Source organism: Osmia bicornis, chromosome 15, assembly GCF_907164935.1.
Source record: "Osmia bicornis bicornis chromosome 15, iOsmBic2.1, whole genome shotgun sequence".
Classification (NCBI taxonomy): Eukaryota; Metazoa; Arthropoda; class Insecta; order Hymenoptera; family Megachilidae; genus Osmia; species Osmia bicornis.
In genome coordinates, this window is record NC_060230.1 from 3,207,473 (window position 1) to 3,230,809 (window position 23,337).

Consider the following 23,337-nt stretch of genomic DNA (forward strand, 5'->3'; position numbering starts at 1 on the left):
ACTGTAGCACTCGAACGAAGACGTAATTCTTTTAATTACTGGCTGGCTTAAAATACAGCCTTCTGTTGGGGCGCGCGAGAAACGACCAGGCAACAGTAAAGAGAGAGAGAACACTTTCGCGAGGCTTCAAATTAAAACGTGTAATTACGCTGAACGAATTTACTTGTAATTAGTTTACGATTACCTTTCAAATCGTTCCCGCAACTTACTTTGAACAAGATGTTGAATTTTTCACCTGTAAGCCAAATTTTTTAAATTGATCTGTACATTGACAAAGTCAGCAGATGTCATAAAATTTCTAGATTTTATATTATTTTAATAAAATCATCCGTAAGCTTGTTCATTTAATTCAATCGAGTGTCTTTTCGAATGTATTATAGTTTGCAAGGAGTATCTGAATGTAGGTAACTAGAGTATCTGAAAGTAGGTCGCAACAAAAGTTGCACTCTTCTAGAGCTATTAGAGTGATAAATGTAAGTGGTCGTGAACTTTAATGAACGAGGTGGTAAAGACAAATGTCTTGATTTATCAGCATGTTTTTAAAAAATTGTTTTACATTTTATTGTTTTGAAACCATAGTCTTTAAACCGAATGAAAAGACGTCGAGGACACGATTTCTGTTGCAGGATGTCAAAAGGCAGTACAGATTTCGGTTGGCTATGGCTCGCTTAGTAAAGCCTCAGATCCCGCTGTCCGAGCCGCCCCTCATCTCTCCATGGCAGCCACGGTAAGTAAATTGACGCTTAAACATTGTTAACCAGAGATGCTTCGTTGCTCCTTATGCAACTTTACGCCAACAGACGAACTGGTTGTCTGTCTGGGAGTTTCCCTTGTCTTGATCTTAATAAGTGGACGACAATGAAATTAGTTTCGTTAGCGAGGAATCTAGCGTGTCTCTTGTCTCTGTGCCTTACATTTTCGGCTAACGGGGGTATTCGTTTACTTTGCTCGTGATTTTACGTTACCACGAACCCTCGTCAAAATTTTCTTGCCTGATCGTTACGTGGAAACCAGCCAGGATATTGAATTCATCGTCCTTTTGGCAAATGAACGATATTAAAATTTGCATTCATATTTTTTTGTAATTTATTAAATATATCATTGAAATTTAGAGATTTCCAATTATATTTAAAGTAGCATATTTTTATCAGGACGTATTTGAAAAATAATGAATTAGTGTTAATTGAGAAGTAGTTTTTGAGGAGCACGATGCTTACTCTTCTTGACAAAGGAACATACCACTAGTATTCACCCTTATCAAACGTTACGATTCGAAGCATTGTTGTCTACCCCTTTGGAGAACAACCCTATCCCGATCAGTGGTTTATATCTCGAGTCCCATCGGTCACCAAGTCCTAGAGGAAGCACGTTTGTCACTCTATACGCGGAGAGCGAGAGAGAAAGAGAAATTCTGGCTTTACGATAGCTCGGACAGAGTCCAGAATTCTAGACCGCCCCTTCCGGATATTCGTTGCTCGTATATCTTCGGCTCCGATACCTAAGGGCACGGTTTGCTGGATCAAAAAGAAGAAACGTCAATCGCGTATACTTGTACTACGTGCGCCAATTCAAGAAATGCAACTTTCCTTGTCCCTGGGGCTTTGCCAAACGATGGACCACCTTTTTTTTACATTTTTTATGATTTTTATGAACGTTGATGTTTCGTGTCTTATCCCTTGACACTTAGAATCCTTAACCCTTTTATAGAAATGTAACCATCAGTTTTTTTTTTCATCACCTTCTCTCATTGCATCCCTATATTACTGCAGTCAGAATTAACCCCATAAATTTGTGCAAAGCATTACTATTCACCGATTTTCGATACCACCGTTCTAATAAAACAAACATCTTACCCATTCGAGTCGCTATCGCACGAAACCCACCAACGTCCATCGTTGTTCTCTCATTAAAATTCATCGCCACCATCCACGCGAATTTCCCCGGTCTCGCGCGAAACACGCCCCTCGTAGCCACCCTACAACTCACCCTCTCATTTCCCACCATCCCATTCGATTCGTAAACTTGAGGCTGTATGCATCAAGTACCGCGAAGGGTGGCGTAGACTTTGCTGAATGTGCGGTAGCACGTCGATTAATAGTTATTGGTTTAATCGTGAGCTGGGTAACCACTTTAAATGTATAGCATTCTCTTGGCCGGCTCCTTAGTCTGTAGTTTCAAATCCGAAGATCGTTAATCGTCTTTGGAATTCGGATATCATTCATAATAAAAATTATCAACGAATTAATGGTATTAATATACCATTAATTACACTTGCTTGAAATATACTTGAATTCTATTATTAGTCAGAGAGTAGTTCGATGGCGCGGGCTGCAATTGGGAGGGTAGAGGGCGGACGGTTACGCTATCGGCACGAACATCCATTTTGATGGTTGGCGCCACCCTACTTACCCCTATGCCGGCTCGCACACGACCCATCGATGTATTGGCCGGCCGTTTATCGCTGGTCGATAACACGCGACACGCACCTGCGCTATTTCTGTCCACGAGAAACAGCACGGCCGAGGTCGCTGCAATTGTTTTTCGCGGTTTCAGGAGGGTTGATAGGGGTTGGGTGGTAAATTTGTAAGCGTTGCTTGATGGGAGCCCAGTAGAGTTTCTTTTGCTTCCGTTCGCTCTCCTATTTAGTTTATGGAAGACTGATTTCAGTGATGTGTATCGATAATAAGTCAGACACATCTCTTTAGAGATGTAACAACTTTCTCTAACCACTTTTCAAAGCTAGAAAAATGAATACTACGTTCGATTTTGTTATCTCTACATAAAAGGGTGGTTCGCGCGTTAAGTGGTGGGTTAAAGTGGCGGAAATTAGGGTAGCCGAATCCATATCTTCCATCGTTGTTTCTCTTGGTACCGGTAACGGCTGTCTTGCCCAGCGACGTGCTTCCAATTTCAAGGTAAACCAAACCTGACGTTTCCATGCCGCTGGTTTTCATTAAGAAGCCAAACTGCAACCACACGTAACAGACTAGCCGTGTTTAGCATTCAGCCTCCGCTCTTGCTCCCTGCTTGCTCCTCTAAGCACCAGGTTTTCACCCTTCCATCGACCTTCTGCCAACCTTCCATCCATGATAAAATATCACGGCCAATTGCCGTACCAGTTCCCAAACGAGCGTTTTCTGTGTCTAACCCTTCTCCGATAAACACTGGGTCATTCTTGTATCGAGTTAAGCCTACAATAATATTTTCATAATTAAAAATTTTTTCAAGTATTTCAATTATTATCAATTATTAAAACCATACAAAAGTTTCTATCGTTTTTAAAGTAATTTTCCTTGAAAGAAAAGCATTAAAAAAAAAAAGTATTCTCTGTTAAAATTACGGTTCTAACTTTATAAAAGAGTAGTATCTTCAGGTGAAACTATTAAAAGATCCCTTGTACCTTCTTTGTACGATGTATATTATGCACTTCATCACGTTAAACGACGTGATTTAAAAAATGTCTTTCGCAAGCTTCTCGTTTTAAACGAATCATTACGTTTACAATTTTTTCATACACCTTAACGGTAGAACAGCTGCCAACCTATTACTAAGCGAAGTAACGAAGCAATTTTTTCTTTGACTACTGAATCAAGCAACGAAGTTGACCTCATTTCTCCTCGTTCAACTGAACTTTACAGCTGCCAGGTGTTGCTTACGTGCGCTTTCGAAGTGCCTCGATTAATTCAACCTGTTGACGTTCGCCTTTTACAAAAAGCTTGCTACGATTTCCTTAGTTAAAAATTCGTTCGTCTAGCAAAAAAAAATATCCAGATTCCAATCGTAACCCTTTCTAGTTTTCTTTTCTTCATTTGCGCAATTAATTCAATCGCGAGTCTTTATTTTTCCCCTGTCCCTTCCATTTTTTTGTTGTTGTCAGACGATACACTCCGTTTCAAGTTCGTATTTTCGAGCCAATCCGAGAGCAGTCTAGAGTTCTCAGACCCGTAAATCCTTTAAGTGTCTACCCGCTTTTACCACTCAGCCCTTGGAGTGTAGATAACAGAGTGAGGAGGAGCAAAGCGAAGTACTTGTGCGCGGTTGTGCCATTTTTTCCTTTATCTTTTTTTAAAAATGTTTTTTATTCTTTGTGCGAGTCAGCCCGCTGGTGCGTGGCATTTTTTATGCGCACTCCACGGAAGTAATTTCACAGGGAGAAGTAAAATGAATATTCTTTGACACGCGATACACCAGTCGCTAACTCGTGCTATTTACAACGCGTGAAACGAAGTTGTTTTTTTTTCTCGTTTTGCGACCACCTTGTTTGTCGTACACGCGCCGCGACCGTGTTATCACATTTTCCAAAGAAGACTGTGTCTCCCTGGCTTATGGTCGTCGGACTGGGGCACAAAGGATATACGAAAATCGAGTTAAGAACGCGCTTGAAATATTTTTTAATTTATTTTTTCATCCTTCCGGTTTGGTACGTGGTTGTTAGTAATTTAGAAGGTGTTAATTCGTTTTGATATTACAGTGTCAACGTGAATGAGCACTTCATTTTCTTGATAAATTAATGAGACCTGCAATTTATTACTAGATTTGTTTCGCTTCGAAATCACGAATAAGAATCATAGATATAGAATTTTGTATAGAATGATGGGGGATAAAGTAACTAATGGTGGAGACCGTGTATTTGTAACGGGGAAGAGGTTGACCATGCCTGCGCGACGGTGAAGTTCAGTAGAGTAGCGGCAAGTGAAACAGTTCGCGAATAGTCAGCCATTCCCTTACGGCATGGCTAGTGGTATAGATCAACGCTTATGCCGTCTCTTCACATTCATGTTTTATTTTGCCGAGTATATTTACACAAATTTTGTAACTATTTTATGAAATGTATTATTGTTATTTAATACTATAATTATAAATGATAATTTAATGAAGTTTTAATTTGAAATTGATTTAATTTGGCAACAGCAGATTTTACAATGACACCCTCTCTTATCAAATACTACTCACACAAAAACCCTCAATAAAAAACTTCAACTCACAGTATCCAACCAACCACACGTACCATCTACGTGTACGAGTATATCACATCCTAAAAAAGGAAAGAAAAGCTACCCGTGGAAAAAAGAAACGAGCAAAGCTGCTCGTAACGATACTCGAGCATTCTCTAAAATCGCAGCAGAAATCAATCTCGGTCACGAAGCACGATCAGAGAGATTCGCTCGGCCGACCCAAAGAGGAACCCTCGAAAACTGGCAAATTAGTTCGACCGGGTTCAGCCGGTCTACGAATCAAATTCAAGTCGAGAAGAAACTCTGTGTGGCCTGGCGATCGCAACGGTATCTCGGTAAAAAAAATTTCCCGTTTAAAAAATCCATCCAGCCGTCCATCGGCCATAAAGGACCAGCGTAGCGCGAACATTAATTAAAGTGTAGCAGGTGAAAGGGAAGGTAGCCTGGTTTGCCGGTCGAATCGTTAAATGATCAACGGGGCAAAGCGACCTGTGCGCAAGAGAGAGTGCTCCAAGAGAGAGAGAGAGAAAGAGAAGGGGGGACTTGTCAAGAAGGTAGTAAGGTCGAGGCTGGTATTTGCGTGGGTGTTGCACACCACGCACACCACACGAACGGCCACGTGGTACGCTTTGCAGCCACGAGTTACTCTGTAGCCTGTTCAAGGAGGCCGATGGCGTCGTGAAGCACTCGAGCCGCCGTGATTATAATATAGGTCAACGTTTACACAGCTGCTTTAAGCTGGATTTACTGAAGAGCTTTCGCCGTACCACGCCAACCGGGGCAAACTGGAACGTCAAATACATTTTTTTCCTCTTTTAAGGATGTAAACGTGCAGGTGTACGAATCGTACGTAACGACCAGCTCCTTCACCTTCTACGCGGTGTATAAATCGAACGTGATCAATCTTTCTTATAAAGAGAAAAGAAAAAAAAATTTAATTTCTCGTAAGATAAAATACTGCGTGAGGTAGGTCTGGAATTAGAATTTAGGGTTCACCAAAGCTGACATAAAATTAAGCTTTCTTCATTTTCAATCATATCAAGGTTACACTTTAATTTATTCTGGACACCCTGTGCACGTTTCACGAGCGTTCGCAAGGGTCTGGCTGTTCGTATTGAAACATGCGCGCTTACCTGAGCCGCTCTTCATCTTCCTTTCTCGCATTGCACCCTTTTTCACCTCTCTGCACCCCTTCGATGCTCGTTTCTCGCGTTCGAGCCGTGGCGGCCATGAAAGTCGAGTTAACCTTTCGAACAACGTCGTTTCAAGCTTAACGCGACTGGGCTGGGCTTCGACGTATTTTTTTCAGAGAGCTACCTACCTACATACACACGTACATATACGTGCCAGCTTCCAAGCTCGTTTTTCGTTTGCTCCCTTTGTGCTCGAGCGTTTCCGCTCGAAATTCCCCTCCGACTGCCGTTTGTCTCGTTTTGGAAAAAGGGCGACGAAAAGTGGCGTTGCCGTTTATAACGTTACCCATTAAAGTTACGTGTTTTTCAAAATATATTGGGTGAGATGGAAATTTTGTAGATAAGTTTTTCAAAGGGTAATAGAATTTCTTTTTGTTCCTTTCTAATAATCAAATTTCAATATTGAAACAGGCAAAATAAATTGAAACATTATAAACAATAATGAGAGAGAAATATGTCATTTGTTATTAAATTTCTGATATAATCATACCGCAATCTGAACATTTCACTCCAAACATGTTACTAATTAACTTTGATTAAAACGATAAAAGTGTAAACATAATGTAACAAAACATACCAACGATGAGACGATTTGAACAATGCTGGCGTAAATATTTGTAGTAGCAATAATTTTCCCCGATTCCTAATTAACTCGCGGATTAATTATGTTGGACACTGGTCTGCGGCTGTTGCGAACGTGTGCAGCCTGTGTACCAGCAGAAAACTGCATATAATTCATTTGATTACCAGAAACCATGAGACTTTTCTGTTATCTATCCACTAGTGAGTAATGGATCTCCAAACGTGACAAACGTTTTCACGGTGTAATTTATTATTGTTATTTCAATGAAAACTCGCGAAACACCACGGGACGTGAACAACGGAGATAAAATGTACGTATAAAAATGCGAGGTGCAGGTGTGCTTTGTTTGGTAGAGAATGATTGAGGGGGTGTCATGAAATTTTTGGTCGTATCCCGTGTAATGGAACGAATATTAACAAGTATACAAAAAAAAAAGTAAAAAGTTTGAGAAGCGAAACTGATAGAACTTGATCTCTGTCTTCTAAAATAATGAACACTTTTTTGGGATCCTAAACGAGAGGGTTAGATTGAAATGGGTTAATCATCCTTGATAAGCGTACCTACATGTGCTCGTTCGTTTGGAAGAAATTTTCATGTTGCACGGGAAGGTTCGAGTCATTTTTAGACTCGGGAATTTCTCGAGCACGCTGAAAGTTCGAGGAAGCGCTGGAAACTCGATTTCAAGCAAACGCGAGCGCGTTCAGGATTATGCGATTTAAACGAACTTAAAGCGGCACATGTCGATCGTGAAATAGAGTGGGAAAGATACGAGAGAAGAGAGATAGTTGGATGTATAGTAGATGGAGAAGACGTCGGGTTCGCGTGACGTCTTTGACGGTGAGTCTTCGTCGTCGACGAAAGCGTCGGAAGCTGCACGTCTCGAATAGAAGCGGGACCGTGGCTGCGCGTCTTCAAAGGGGCCGAAGTCCTTTGCAATTCTAGTTCGCGTCATGTGAAATGCAATCATATTCTATTTCGAAACTCCGTGACCCGACGAACCGAGTTTCCAGCATCCGTTTGCCTAACGCTATCGCTTTTGCATAATTGACCCATTGTTTCCTGTTCCCGCGATTAGCGACCGCCTAATGATTCATTGTTGCAGCCTCAACTTCCTTCGATAATTGACGGAGAAAGCTTCTTTGAATTGCAAGCTAACAGTCTTTTGTTTATTCTTCCTTTTCGATTCGCGGAAGGATTGAAAAGCCTTCCAATCTGACCCATCGTTATTTTCCATGAAATTATCGTAACAATTTCATTAATTACAGAGTCAAAGTTAATAAAACCCATTGTCTAGTTTTCAAATTTTCATAATCTATAAATATTAGGTTAAAGCAATTATAGTTAGAAAAATTACAACTCAATATTTCATCCTTAAGAAATTGAAAACAGTTTGATGAACATCCACGAGCTTCTTCGGTAGACAAGTAGGCAACGTGATGAAATAGTTGGGAAGAAAAACAAAGAGAAAAGCAGCTTTGTCGCTTGATAAACCATGTAGCTTTCCCAAGCTTTTTCTTTGCCTCTCTTACGACACAGGGTGATTTCCTTTCGGAACGTACCGCGCGAAATTCTAACTAGCAAAGTTTGCCGACTATAGCAACAGGGAAAATGAAGGGTACGAAGAGGGCGTGGGTGGAGCGAAGGGGGGTAGTTGACAACTTTTTAATCCTGCTGGAATCTCGTTGGATCCATCCGCTGGAACAACGAGCGACGAAATTCGCGCCGCTGGCAAACAAATTTCGTTTGCTTCTCGCGTTAATACTCGCTCGCGATTCCCTTGATTTCTCTCTGTCTGTTGTTTCACTGAATAATTAACGGCATGCTTTTTTCCTGATGTTCTTTTCCTTGCCTTCGGTATCGTGTTTTTCAATATTTCTCTTGGTTGTACTATTTTCTCGATTCGTTGCGGATGGAACATTTCTAAAAAAAAGGAATCGCACGAATTTTGAAACATTTCATAGACATTTCGCGAGGTAATTTTATTCGTCTGACAATTTAACAATAAATTAACGAGAATAGAAACGTTGAACGTTGTACTCGAGCTTTGCCGTAACAAATCTCCAACATCGCGCACTGTTTTCTCCGGGAACAAGTAACACTCGCTAGAATTTATACTGGTTGTTAGATCCGTGAAGCAAAGCCAAACTACGCTCACCAGAAACGTAAAATTTGCTTCTCGAAACAAGTACAACCTCAAAGTTCCATTTTCAAAATAATTCATCTGAATGCACGGTGAAACACAAAGATCTGAACTTTCTTCAGGTAATATTTATTTCAATATCACTAGTAAAATTTTTGTTTGTTGTCTGGGCTAATCTCGGAAATGACAGAACGTCTATAAAAATTCGCAAACGACAAAGATAATCAAATTATATCTCATAAATATAAATCTATAAATTTTAAAAGGTACAAGTTTCTTATAAATAATGCAATCTTCTTTGTTCAGTCTAATGAAATTCCTTTTCAAAAGTTTGCTTAATTTTCATAAAGAAACTTTCTAGCCGGGAAAACGATAGAAATCGATCGGCTGGAAGTTCAAACAGTATAAAACACTGGTCCTATATGCTCTAATTTCGCTGTCAATTGTTCCAACACTTTTGTAACAAGTAAACATATAAAAACATTGAAAAGTTTTGAACTTTTCATCGATACCGTTGCCCCCTTTTTCCCTTCTTTATGAAACTCCTCTCGCTTAATTTTCATAAAGAAACTTTCTACTCGAAAACACAATGGAAATCGACCTACTGAAACTTTGCTGTCAATTGTTCCAACACTTTCAAAGCCATACAATTCGCTACAAATAAAGATAGAAAAATATTGAAAAGTTGAAAATTTTTTACGCTGTTTTTATTTCTTCACTTTGACACGTTCGCTGTCGTATCACCAGCGACCATCGGTGTGATGTTAATTTCGTTAATATAGTTTGATAACAAAATTTGATAAAGTTGAAAACGCGATAGAAATCAGCGAACCGAAAGTTCAGACGCTATATGAAACAGTGGTTCTATACGCTCCAATTTCGGTGTCAATTGTGCCGCAGAGTTCACTCGTTTCTTCAACCCTCGTCCTTCCTTATCCTCGACTGGTTTCGACGTCGCGACGAAAACGTGAGAGGCACACCTTTTTCGCATATTTCCACGCGACAGGCGTCCTGGAATGGCAGGAGAGCCGCGAAAAAGACTCACCAGGAGTCTAGGATCCAAGGAAGCGAGAGGCGGCGAGACATAATCAAAAGTTGCCATGGCTACACACCGTATCCCGTGTCACGGTGTGGTCTTGGGCCGCAGGCTTGAATACGAGCACGGTAGCTCGAGCAAACAACCCCTGGCACAGGTTCGTCGATAACGCAAGAATGTCTTTCAATTACGACCACCCCGTCAGCTCGATTCGATGTCTAAAATCTCCCTCTGTCTCTACTATTCTATGGAGACAACGAAAGTATCCCTCCTTCGCTCGTGATTCTTTTTTACATCTGGTAAATGGCAGAACGTTTCAAGTATATATAGATAATTAAACAATTTTATTGAAACATTACTATGTGATGGGTCATGGCGCTAATGACTTCATACTCCCTATTTCAACTGCAAAATATCGACCAAAATGGTTTGAAATCACTTTCGTTGTTTGGCCGGTAGTCGATTCGAAAATCGATAACGCGAAAGCGGGTTGATTTAGGCCGATATCAGGAAGGGGACAATGTATGGTAAAGGCAAACGAGTAGCAGCGCGCATAAACGATAAGCGTTCATGGTGGTCCCTTGTATGGGTACTTGGGTGTACGAACCGCGAACGTGAGGGAGACGCGATTTACATACCAATTAAAGCTGCTCCCTCCTTCTGCTCTTCAACCACCCGCCCGTATATATACAGCATCTCTTTTCTCCTTCCACGATGTAACCGTAATAAAATCTTCGCGATACACCGCACGGTCATATAATAAGCAATTTGCATAAGCCTCTTCGATTCTGGCCTAACAAACCGGCCAGCTCGTAAATCCACCATGATTTTTAAGTATCTATGATGCAGCGATTCCGTCGCCTCGTTATCCGCTTGCGTTACGCTTCGATTCGACGCGGATCGTGTGAAAAACGGTGTCACGGGGTTTATGTATCGAAAGAAACATCGATGTCGCTTCGATCCGATACTGGATAACGTGCAGAATCGAACGGAATATAGTTTGGCAATGGTTTCTTCGAGGGTGTGGAAATATTGATACTGAATCGAGAATCATGTTCAATACCGAGATGGAATAAATTGTTTACTTTCAACAATGACTTGAAATTACGTTTGAAAAATAAGAATTTTCCTTTGAAAAATCTTTACGAATGTGTAAAAACATTGATGTAAATGAGTTGACAAGTGTTACAGTTGCAAATCAGTCGAGAATCGTGAATGAATTTTCACGAAAGATTTATATCGCGTATCGAACGGTAAATTGTTCGCTGGGATACTTATCAAAGGTCCATTGTTCCCGCGAAATGCACCGGTTGCGAGCTTTTCGCTATTGCTGGAGTTATATTACCGATAGAACATGGCCGTTTACGAGGTCCATTATTCTTCGTCGTTCGTTACTATCGTGCGAAACTGTTGCGTTCGAGGAATAATTAATGATTAGTTTCAATAATTTGTACAGCCGCGTTCGCTGATCGAGCTTGGTGGGCATAGAAAATCAGCTTAAAAAGCACAAAACCGCTGGTATGTTCGTTCAGATTTAACACCTGTAAACGTAACACGAGGTTCCAAGGAAACGGCAAAATCTTTTTCCAACGTTTCTCGAGCGCGTTCCAAGCGTTATGCAAACTCGAGTGAACGTTCCTGTTCGAAGGTTTTCCCGGAGACGATTTACCGGCGGTAATGGGACGCGAGAGGATCCTGGATGCTCGTTCATGTATCATTCATACGTCGTCGCCGGTTACTCGCCTCGGCTGCACGCGAACTCGCGCGTTCACGCACCTGACGTTGCACTTCTAGTTACCTTTGACTACCAAACGATCTTTCGTGATCTTTTGCTTCACCGATTTACCTTGTTTGCCACGCGGTTCGATGATGATCCTATCAAAAGAAACCGTGTTACAGTATTCTTCGCAAATTTTACCTATTTGATATTACTTTCTTCGTGCGACATAAAAGTATTATAAAATACAATCTTTTGATATATCAATCTGAAGCTAAAGAATTGGTAATACTCATGAATTGAACAAATTAACAAATAAATTAATTTTGATAAATATAAAAAAAGGAGCACATTCACGGACATAAATATCTCTTTGAAAGCTCTTACAACCCTTCTTTATATCCTCCCGCCGGAAATAAGAGGAGCTCGTTCTCAAGCTGCCCTCGAGCCGCCTTTCTATTCACATTAATCGATCCCGAAAAATCCCGATCGCCGCGCCGTTACAATCATCCCGAAAAGTTCCAAAGCCACCCCTAGATTTATACGTGATCGAGGGTGGAGGTATGAAAAGAGAACGATCGAAGGAAAACGGGGACCCTGAACGTTCACCGGTGTACGCTCGTACATTCGCGAATATAGATATAATTGCCAAAGGGGTTTGGCGGTTGAAGAAGGGTGAGTTTGCGGAGGTAGACGGTAAAACTTCTGTTCTCAAGCGGAATCGCGTATCGGTCGCGCGGCGTTTCTTCCGCATTTTTCAGAATTTCATTGTCCTCCCTCTTCGGACCGAGCCAGTAACAATGCTGCTTCGAGTACAATTCGAGCTGGATTTTCTACCTTATGTATCCGTTTCTGCCCTCCTTTCTCATCCTCTGAGAATTGCCACGACGTTGTCTGGTGGTTCAGCTGTTTCTCAATGTCTCGAAATTCTAGAAAAAAGCCTCCGACCAAGTTCTTTCTAAATATAGGTGTATGATAACGCATATAAATAAATTCAACAATATTGAAAGTGTTTTAAAGTTACACGTTTATTTGACTTTTTGTAGTTAAATACCAGTAACTTGTTATTTCTTTTTAAATACTTCGGTAACAATTTATAATTACAATTAGGTTTATTTCATGTAAGATATTATATTCCAAGTACCACCTGTTTTCAAGAATTTTAAATAGAGGATTCCGTTTCTATAAGTGAAACATTATTATTGAACACTTATTTTTAAACTCTTCAGGTAACACAATGAAATTTCATCACAATCTCTTTTTCCAAAGCATTCAAACATTAAAGCATCCTTAACGATAAAATCGAGTCGTAAATGAGAACTAAACACCAGATCAAATAATTCCTCAAGAGTATTCCCCTATCGTTGCCAAACACTTAACCAACGATTCGCGTTGCAATTTTATCGCGCAAATAGCGCAGCTCGTTCATTTTCAATTTCCCGCCCCGTTTACACCCTCCGCCCTTGCTACCATTCTCCCCTTCTTCCAGCTTTAACGAAGGCGAGAAATTCAACGGGATAATTTTCGTATGCAAATACGAGGCGTTGCCTCTCGTAATCGTGCCTCTGCCCATCTAACGAGGCTGTACTGAATTTTTATTTCTTCCATGGCTCGTTATCCGCCATCGTGTACCATTCTTGCTAATCGATAACGTGTTCAATTCTTTTCATTTAAACTTGACGCCTGAGTGATCGAAGGTGAAACGAGGAAAAAAAAAATCTCGATAAGAAACTCGAAAGACTGACCTGTTTCGATGTTCGTAGTTGAATTAAATGTTTGAACAGGGTCGCAGTTGATGGCGAAGAGCCAAATAGTTTGTCATCGAAGAGAAAACGGGACAGCGGGAAAAATGTCAAAGAGAATTGTTTTTCGTCCGGATCTGTTATTGGAAGAAGGTAAAAAAAAATACGACGAAAATAACTTCTCAACGAGATCATGAATTTGATATTTCATAATTAAGTTTGCAAGGCTAATTATCGTTTTGTTTGATAACTTAAATGGGTCACTGATAGGATGCGATGTTTGAAACTAATTTATTCTGTAATTAGAGAATGAAGAAAAGAAGAACAATTCTTGATCATTTTTTACATTCACGGCTTATTTTTTAAATAAAAGAGCGTAGTTCTTTTGAATTGCATATAGCGTTCGTGATGCTATATTCAGTCCGTTACACGGATTATTAACAGCAACTTGCCAGTATTATTCGCGATAAAATCCAGACACTCGGTCGTATCCACGCGTTATAGCAGCGATACATTTTTTATGCAAACCGTCCGAGAAAGAAGGCGCTATAATCCAGAAAAGTTTAGGTAACGTATGTAGCTCGCAATATCCTCGTGAAAGTTTGCTCGTTCGTCGTAGAAGAACCGAAAAATATGCTTCCATTTTGAAAGCCACTTAATCTGAAACGAAGTAGCGACTCTAGACCAGATGCTCGCAACACCGAGTATTTTTCTTATAAATGATAATTTTTAACATGGCACAGCTTGATTAACCCTTTTTATTTAAGAGTGTGACGTTTACCATATTTCCATCGCGGGACTGAATTATTTCCTGAGATTTATATTAGAATTATCTATTAATTCAATCAAAATTACAACATCGCTTTGCTAAAATATCTATTAATCTCTTTAAAATCATCCGTAGCCATGGAAAATCGTGTTTTCCGTTCGACAGGGTTGTAAAATCGACTCGATTAATATATTAAGCATTAAAATTTAACGCGATTCATGCGCGGTAATCGCGGTAATTCGCTAAATACGCCGGCAGAATTTCCATCGGTCGTTCTCGCAGCGACGTTCGCCGGTTAAAGAGAAGTAGCAACGTTATTTTCACTTTTAATCCCTCCGGTTAATCCGAAACAGGGGCAGGCTAAAGGCACAAGCTCGATGCAAAGCATGCTTTATTGCCGATAATGTTTAACTGGCCCCGGTAGACGATGCTGATATATCGCGAATTGTTTGCGTTCGCGCGGCAAATTGCCCTATCCTGCTCGTTCTCTTTATTTATTCAAACGAACGATACTCGGGGACTCTAATCAGAACCGTTCGTGACTAACACTGCTTGGAACGATAGAAATACTACCCCCAAATTAGGATTCTAAAGTTATCGTTCTTTCCTACTGTCGTGTTAATAAAAAATAATATTGCCGACGGAGAGTTAAAAGATCGTATCGTCGTGCAAACTATTTCTCGGACGCATGAAATTGTTAATTGTATAAATATTGAAACTGGTGACCCATCGATTCCCGTCCATCTCCTTTGGCTTGTTCTCGTCATTCCCAAAGGCACTAGCGATTTTCTGAAATCCATTTCGCTGGTCGTTTGATTAAAGAAGTTCTTGTCAAGCGTTATTCAGCAAAAAGCGTCGTGGGGCTGGTTCGAGCACGGTTAGCGAGACGAGATTTATCGAAGCCCGACGTCCGGACGATAAAAGTACAATTAAAGCGCGGATAATATATTCCTGGCCCCGTGGAGGACGGTGCTACACCTACACGAAGGCGAACTCTTTCGTTCGTCGTGATGAGAAAACCGCCTCGAAGAAGAATTAACCTAGTTACTCAGAATAATACTAGCAGAGATATAGTCGCTTAATAAGCGATCCTTTGCTTCGAAATCGATTTCTTTATCATAATTTGTCTCTTTTTGAATAACTATTACATAAAAATTATCATTAAAAAAAAAAAAAAATTGTTGGGAACCAAGGATTTGAACCGTGGATCTCTAGATTCATTAATAAGTGAGTGTAACGCTTGGGTAGTTCCCCTTGTAAGAACTCTGACTGTTATGTATTAATGGCGTGTGTCTAAAAGGAATACGGGGAACACTGTGAAGAAATCGAAGCATCGAAATTGTTGAGGAGAAAGTAGACGAGACAAGAAGTTGGCACGCGGGGTGGAAGGAAGTATTTTCATCCCCCTTTGCAGTAGCCGGAGGCGATAGAGGCGCTATTCACGTCGTACTCCCTTTCGACCGGACTCTTCAGAGTTTAATATAATGGCTAATATCATCGGAGATCCGCACAATGCAAACAATTTGAACCTGGCCCTTCTGCCGTGGAACGAAGCTGCGGGTTCTGACTGGGCTCGGTACCCCCTTCACGGAACTGTTGAACCGGTGACAGAGATGCGGGGTCAGAGGGGTTGGCACGCGATAAGACGGCCAATGAACAGAAAATAGCGTGCTCACGGAGGAAACTGCGGGCCTCGTCGGCTAAATACGACGGACATCGGTAATCGATAGCGCACAATGGCCCGCGGAAAACGCACCCCCGCGATGTCGTGTCTGCCACGTCTATCGAGTCATCCCGTTACCCCGTTGCCCCGTCTCACTGGAATTTTGATTTAAGAATCAGAAGACGTGCTTTTAGATAGAAAAATAACGAAAGCGTAGGTGGCTACCACGATCATGTTTTTACAAGAGGAAATTCGTGGAATGAGAATCATAATTAGTTGGAAAATTGTGTAAAAGAAGACGGTTCTTGAATTTTATTCACTCATTTTCTGGAAGTTCTATTTACGCGGCTGCTCCTTTGACTTCTTCGGCAAAACGCAGCCAGTCCGCATTAATTTGCTGATTGCGAATGGGATAGTGGATTCACGGTGTACATCGATGACGATTATTAGTAAGCTCCGGGATGGGTTTCGATTCGAATATGCTAACGAGCAACGGCGACGTTTACTTCGGCTGTTTGCGAGACTGAAAAAAGTAGGCCAGAGACTCGTTGCTGGCAGCAGTGTTTGCGTAGCTGCAACTCTTTGACGACGAAACATTTCGTCGACGTTTACGCAAACGAAAAACTTTGACCGGCCACGGAAAAGCGAACGCGCGGTTCACCTTGCTTTGCCCGCGTTCGTAGCGTTAATTTGCAAGATTAATCTGCAGCATTTCGGAAAATTATTTACCACAACCTGACCGTATCGAAACTTGTCGCTAAACAAGGTAACATCTATAAAGTTACTTTATCGTAATAGAAAACGGAAACGGATTTTCACTGTTGATTAGCGTTAAGCTTTTACGGAAACTTTGATAGCGGACAGATTATTCACGCGTTTTACGTAGGCCGGAAGGGTTAAATCGAAAGTTTATACGCGATAAGCAACGACCACCCACCAAACGACACCCACCGCAAAACGCGACTTTGATCGTTTTACCTTTTGATGTTCATCGTCGATATCTGACAATCTATTCGTTCCTCCATCCGGCTATCGATTATCGCCCGTGGCGCGGAATGAATACGCGAACTGACTGCTCGATGACGCGACGCGTTCTGTGTCGCGCGATCATCGTTTTCGCTTCGTAATGGCGAGAGGAAACAGTTATAACGCATTAACTCTCGGCTGCCTCTGTGTTGAATTTCCGCTACGGTTGAAACATGGGATAAAAGAGACGGCCCTGTGTATCGATGCTGGTCTACGGACAGAATATTCTGTTCGTAGGTGAATTGATTTTAGATAATCAGGAAGAGAAATAGTTGATCGACATCATGCATAAGAGGGTTACTTCACCTTTATTGCAAATGATATCCATTCAAAATGCATCATCTTGAACTGGACCTTTGTTTTTTATGAAAGAATGTTTAAAGAAAATTTGATGCGTTTCTTCTTGAAACAAGATTCCATTTCGTAAGACGAAGATACCTCCGCGCGTAATTCATTTTTGGAGATGAATAAGAAACCTCCGTGACTGACACGAGTCATCAAGGATCCAGGATTGTAACGACGAAGGCAGGCGATGTTGGGCCAGGCTTTATGGCACACGCCAGCCAAAGGGAAATGCGTTCGACCCGCGTGGATGCCGCGTGATAAATCAACCGCTATGAACCATTAGAGCGGCCATAACTCGTCGATATCTCGAGGACCGGCAGCTTATTATATCCCGCATATATAATTCGTCCAAGTGCGAGCATCCGTTCGTTGTAAGCGTGTTACACGTTGCAAGCCATTTCGATCGAGCAACGATCGATCCGTGGTGATCGATGACCAGGTAGAAACTAGGTATATCGATGTTTGACGTACGTAGTTGCTCCCTGTGTAATTGGATTCAAAGATACGAATCGATGATAAAGGTGACGAATGTCTGATCCAACGATTTCGCAATATTATTTGTAGCACGAAATTTGACAACATCGTTTTGAAGATGTTGCGAATGTATCGTGAAAGAGTTGGACGAAATATTTCTCTTTAATTCTTAACGTCTACGTTTCACGTTCTCCCTTGCGCAATTAATCCTTTAAAAACGAAGTTAAACATCTTTCGATCGAATGTAAAGGTTGAAAGAAGAAGAAAGCGACAGGGGTGTACTAAAAACTGCCACGATTTTCCTCCATTTTCCCGAACTCGACTCGTACATCACTCGATTCCCGTTCGATTCACGTCACGATAAATCTTCGCGTCCTTCGGACGATCAGCGTGGCTGTCGTCGGAGGAATTGGTTATTCGAGCCATCGGTTTCGAGCCTTGGCACGTTGTCGCGAGGAAAAAGAGCGTCGCCCCGCGTCGCGTCGCCTCGCGTCGCTCAGAAGTATCGCATGAAATTCGATTACGGCTCGCCCCCTTAACGTACGTTGTGTTTCCACCCTCTCTTCGCGTCCTATCCGAAGGTTGTAATAGCATCGTCTATGTTATTTCTGTAGACGATAACGTGTACGCCACGGGCCATGCTGCCGGTGAAGGAGGCCTTTTGATCAACACCAAGGCTTCTGCCTTATTGCCGCGGTTGCATTATGCAAAACAGGCGTGAATTACAACGCACCCTTCGAACTGCTCGTTAAGCGATCGAAATTCTCTTCTACAAAGTACAATACCTTGTCTATAGAATTATTAGTATTAGATTGCCAACTAAATTCACTATCCTCACATCTTTTTCTTTATAGCAAGCACTATTTCGTGTCAATAATTTATCGATATATTTATGATAATTTTTCAATTCTTTTGTGGTAGAATTCGAATAATTTCAAAGTAATCGAGAGAAAAAATGATTTATTCTCGCGTAACTTACTTCGATTGAAAATTGCAGATAATAATTCAGTGCCAAAGAAATGTGAAAATTTTGAAGAAAACATGGAAAATTTGATCTGCTCTAAAGGCTAAAATCTAGGTACTCGTAGCGAAACGTACATCTCGACTGCTCTATTCCCACCCCGTTTCTATTTCTCCTCGTCGAGTCTGGTTATGCAACTCGTCGATCGAAAATAGAAGAAGGTGCCGTCGTCGTCGTCGTGGTCGTTGTCGACGATGCGACAACCAAGCGGGACCAGTTGATACGGCTTCTTGGAATTGCAAAGGAATGAGACGAGTCAACTTAGCACGTGCTCCGTGTGTCTTTCTTCGATGAGCATACTTATTTCCTATGTTATTCTGTGTCAAGAAAACTTTATTAATTTACGTATATTTTGCGCAAAAGAAAAAATGAATGCACTTTGAGTTGTGAATCAGATTTGAAGAATTCGACAACAAAGTTACAAATCATTAAACGCGGTAGTGGTTTGAACAACGTACAAAATTACTCGTACTCTTTCACCGTTGTTGCTCTCGTTTACGCGAGCTTCAGATTGCTTAAATTTAATTAGCATCGGCAATAATAGTAATTACGATGATAATAGCAATAATAACGAGCACGGCCAGTATTAGCACCGTTTCAGAAGCGTTAATTGCAAATCATTCTCGAAACGTTCGTTCATCGTTCCACGTTAAATCGGAACCTTCGTTAATTATATCTTTTTACCTATTGGCAATTTATGCTAATTTATTTTTCATCATTTACCAACGTTTTAAGCAGGTTATTTTAGAATTGTATCTACAAATTGTTTGAAACAGATTTCGAACTGCACGGTTCATTTTGAAGGTTTATAGCTGTTGGTCAGAATTATTGAAACTGAAGCTGTATTACGCGTTAATTAGCTGTACTTTCTGTAAATTCTGTATTAAATTACCAATAGCCTTCACTGCGAAATATTCTGATTAACATTTGTTAGGAAACTGTACTAGATTTCGAGTGAATTTGCTGTATGTTTTAATGAACAATCAGTCGTTCTGTACTAAACATAGTAATGAAAAATTTATTTAATCATTTTTAAGGAAGTTTAAGCATAAAATTGATATACAGTAAGTGTGGTTTTACGATACTTTAGTGACAAATCGTTCTAAATGTGTTATATTTCGGAATGAGGTATTCGATGTAAAAGAACGATTGTTTTATTTCATTGAATTCTCACGTTCTCGGTTTGTTTTAACGAACTGATCGGTAATCGCGTAGTTCGTTAGCGTATCGTGTCAATTACAATCATTTTGTTTTTCTTTATGCTTTTGAAACGTGACAGTAACGAACGGTTGGAGATGTATTTTCGCACTGGCCAACAAGGGGTTTTCTGATAAATTTATTTTGAAAACGGTTCCGTTCACGACCACGGAGAGCAACTTCGAGTAATTAGCGACGTATCGATACGCGGCGTTAATTATATCGAAGCTTAAAATTGCGCGGACCGGTAATGAACGTTATCAAACATGTCGAATTACTGTCTCTGAACATTCGATTGGTAAATTATTGGATGGTCGATGTTAATTGTGCTGTTTTATAATTTGTAACTTCGCCTTGGTTAATCGAATATTTCTATACCCATTCAATTAATTTTTATCTTTTTTTTAACCAGTACGGAGTATGTATAAAATGAATTCCGAAACTAATCTTTGCAAAATAATCTAACAAATTGCAGTTGTCGAACTAAAACATTCGCACATAATTCGTTGCGTCGATTCGTTGATTACGCTTGGAGCAGGGTATCCGAAGCAGGCGGCCATGCTCATTAATTAATAATACGCGATACAGAGGGGGCGATCGTTATCGGGGTGTAGGCGGGAATACTTGGTGGAGCGGTAGCGGTGCGTATCGGTGGTCCATGGCAGAACGTTTTTGAAATATCGTAACGCCTGCACGACCAGCTGATAAATAAATTCGAGCCGGCGCGAGCGTATATCAACGCTCGGTCGTTACCAGTTTTTGCTCTAACGAAAGTTCTGGCCGCGCGTGGGTGTGCAGCCGCATATTTGTTGGAAGACACGCGGAATATTTTTTCGCGCACGCTTTACGGACGAATGCGCTCTCGACGAGCAATGGCTGCTTTAACTGCACGCCTGCCCTCCGTGAATAATGCTACGATCGCCGCTAAAATACGCCTCGCATATCTTTCCAGCGTATCTTGGTTAGCTGGTCGAACGATCCCTCTCTGACGGCAATGTCCGATGAACATTTCACGTAAAATCTTTTCAAATTTGGACTTTGTAATCTTGGTCGCTTTTAAGCTTGTAACATTTTCCCGCATTGATCAGAAGCTATGCTAATTAACACCGTGGTCGAGCAGTTTCAAAACGTAAACCCTCTGTTGCTAATAAGTGTAATCACTATTAACATTGAAAGTTATTTGATACCTTTAAACAAAACGAGATAAAATCTGTAGATTATGTTGAAAATTCTACAAATCCTTGTTGTATAGTTGAAAATGGTATGCACACAAATATATGCAGCATGCTGTACTATCCCTCGCAATTTCGTTGGTTTAAATCAGATCACGGAACGATGCTGTGTCGCGATTCGCATAAAATGATTTTCAAAATTGTAATGAATTTTCTCGGAAACGAAACTCGGCTGCAATCTCGACGAACACGGGACAATCGAAACGCGAAACGTTTCATCGATTCGCGGACGGTGTTGGTGTTTGAGACAATTATAATGGCTGGCAAAGCGACGAGCAAATTTGTCGGCCGAGAGAGTACGTACGCTTCGTCTCTGTGGCATTGCATTCGATTCTTTTAACATTCGCGTCGCTCGAACAAGACACAGTAACGTGTATGTAACTCCGCATGGCTGGAAAACCAATGTTTACCGGGCGGAGAAATTAAACTGAAGCTTGTGTCAATATCGTTGCCGGCTTTCGTCGCTTGTTTCCGGTCCGTTCGCACCTGTGTCGTCCCTTTTCCCGTCTGTAGTGTGCCGCAATCGTTCCGCCCAGCTTTTTGCACGGAAATTATCCTTTTGTTCACCCTAATCGTAACGAAATTTTTTAATTTCTACAGTTTGGTTACAAATAGAAGAAAGTTAAATATGAGATTTATTTTCTTGCGACTTCACTTCTTTTATAAGTGCACCGATGCAAATTTTTTTTCTATCATATTGTTCCAATGCGAATGTCTAAATACTTGTAGAGGGTAGTGTACACTTCATAGATAGTATTTTATTCGTTTACCTTTTTTTTTATCGATCGTCCGAGTGTTTTTTAGCGATGCATCGAAAAAAGCTCAATAGGACCGCAAGAATACCACAGGATCAAACTCAACCGCGTCCATTTTCCCGTCGTTTCGAGGAGGCCATTGAAGAGGCATTTCTATGCGCGTGTATTCACGTTCCGATTGACGATTTCGTTTTGATCCGAGCCGGAAGACTTTTCGTACCCCCTCCTTCATTTCTTTCCGTCCATTTTCATCGGACCTTTTCCGATCATCGGTGACCAACCATCTTTGTGAACATTTTACGATCCCCCTTACAATACCATCGCATTCAACCATAAAACCATAGATCTAGCAGTCGTAAAATGATGAGAAACGAACTGCACACATGCATCTTTCAAAATTGATTCTTTCGGGTAAAAGGAATATTTTTTTCTTTTTGGTGTAATCAAATAGTTTTTATTAAAAGAGAAATATTTTTTTTTTTACAAAGGATAAAATCTCTGTAAGGGGACAACGAATGAATCGATAATAACGTACCCATTTGCTTATACTCGAACAAAAGTATGCTCGAACAATGGTGAACGGTGATTTCAATCGAGCAACCTGCCATTTTTCCAAATTGAACAGCGCCCGGAAAAGCCTCGGTTTCATGGAATACCGCCGCGGACATTTCGTTTCATCCATTATGCAAGTAACGCCAGACAGAGGTCGATTAACGGGAAGAAATAAATTTCTTCGCTATTCTACAATGTCCTAAAATTGGTGACAAATTACATTTTAAATATTCTTTTCACACCTCTTCACGTTTCACACGAGAAAGAGAAACTTATGATGCGCTTTCATTTTGTTAGCAATTAACAAATCATACTAATTGTGGAAAGTCGGTCAGTTTCCACTTAAAATCATTCTTCTTCTATTTTGTTCCCAAAACAGGTTACCATTACCATTTCTCTCTGTACTTTCGTACTCATGTTTTGACTTTGCTCGTAGCAAAGAATTTCGATCGAAAGCGGAAGGATCGCGAGTGGCAGAGCTAGTACGCGCCGCTTCACGGTTGTACGCCGCGACGCGCGTACTACGCTTCGAAGCAAAGGGAGAAAGAGAGAGATAGAAAGATTGGGTGCCGGTGGTTGAATATAGCGTCGCGGATGGGTCGATAACGCGCAACTCTCTCGCTCATCGCGGAGTCGCCGATGCCACGCTGTAGCGCTCCTAAGCCGAGCTTTCCTCTCATTCCGTCGTAAGCCCGCACTCTGGCACATCCATCCGCCGCCGCCAGCTGCACCAACCGACCACATCGCCACCATACCCGCCGCTGCCGCCGCCACCGCCACCACCATCGTCACCACCACCACCACCACCATCGCCACCATCCCTGGATGCCATTATAATCGCAACCATCGATGCGATATTTCTCCTGCTGTCGCCAGGAGTATCCAGGAGATTGGTAGCGGCGCGGCCGTCTTGCCTAACCGTGACCCTGTGCGTCGT

The 23,337-nt window shown here is 41.2% G+C and overlaps 1 protein-coding gene across 1 annotated transcript in view; it reads left to right on the plus strand.

The window, feature by feature from the left end:
- Nucleotides 1-634: 634 nt before the first annotated feature.
- LOC114882871 overlaps nucleotides 635-23,337 on the plus strand; it is a 241,669-nt gene continuing 218,966 nt past the window's right edge. Inside the window, exon 1 of the mRNA XM_029200001.2 lies at nucleotides 635-727. Coding sequence (XP_029055834.2) covers nucleotides 716-727 — 12 coding nt within the window. The 5' untranslated portion in view covers nucleotides 635-715. The remainder of the gene's footprint in view (nucleotides 728-23,337) is intronic.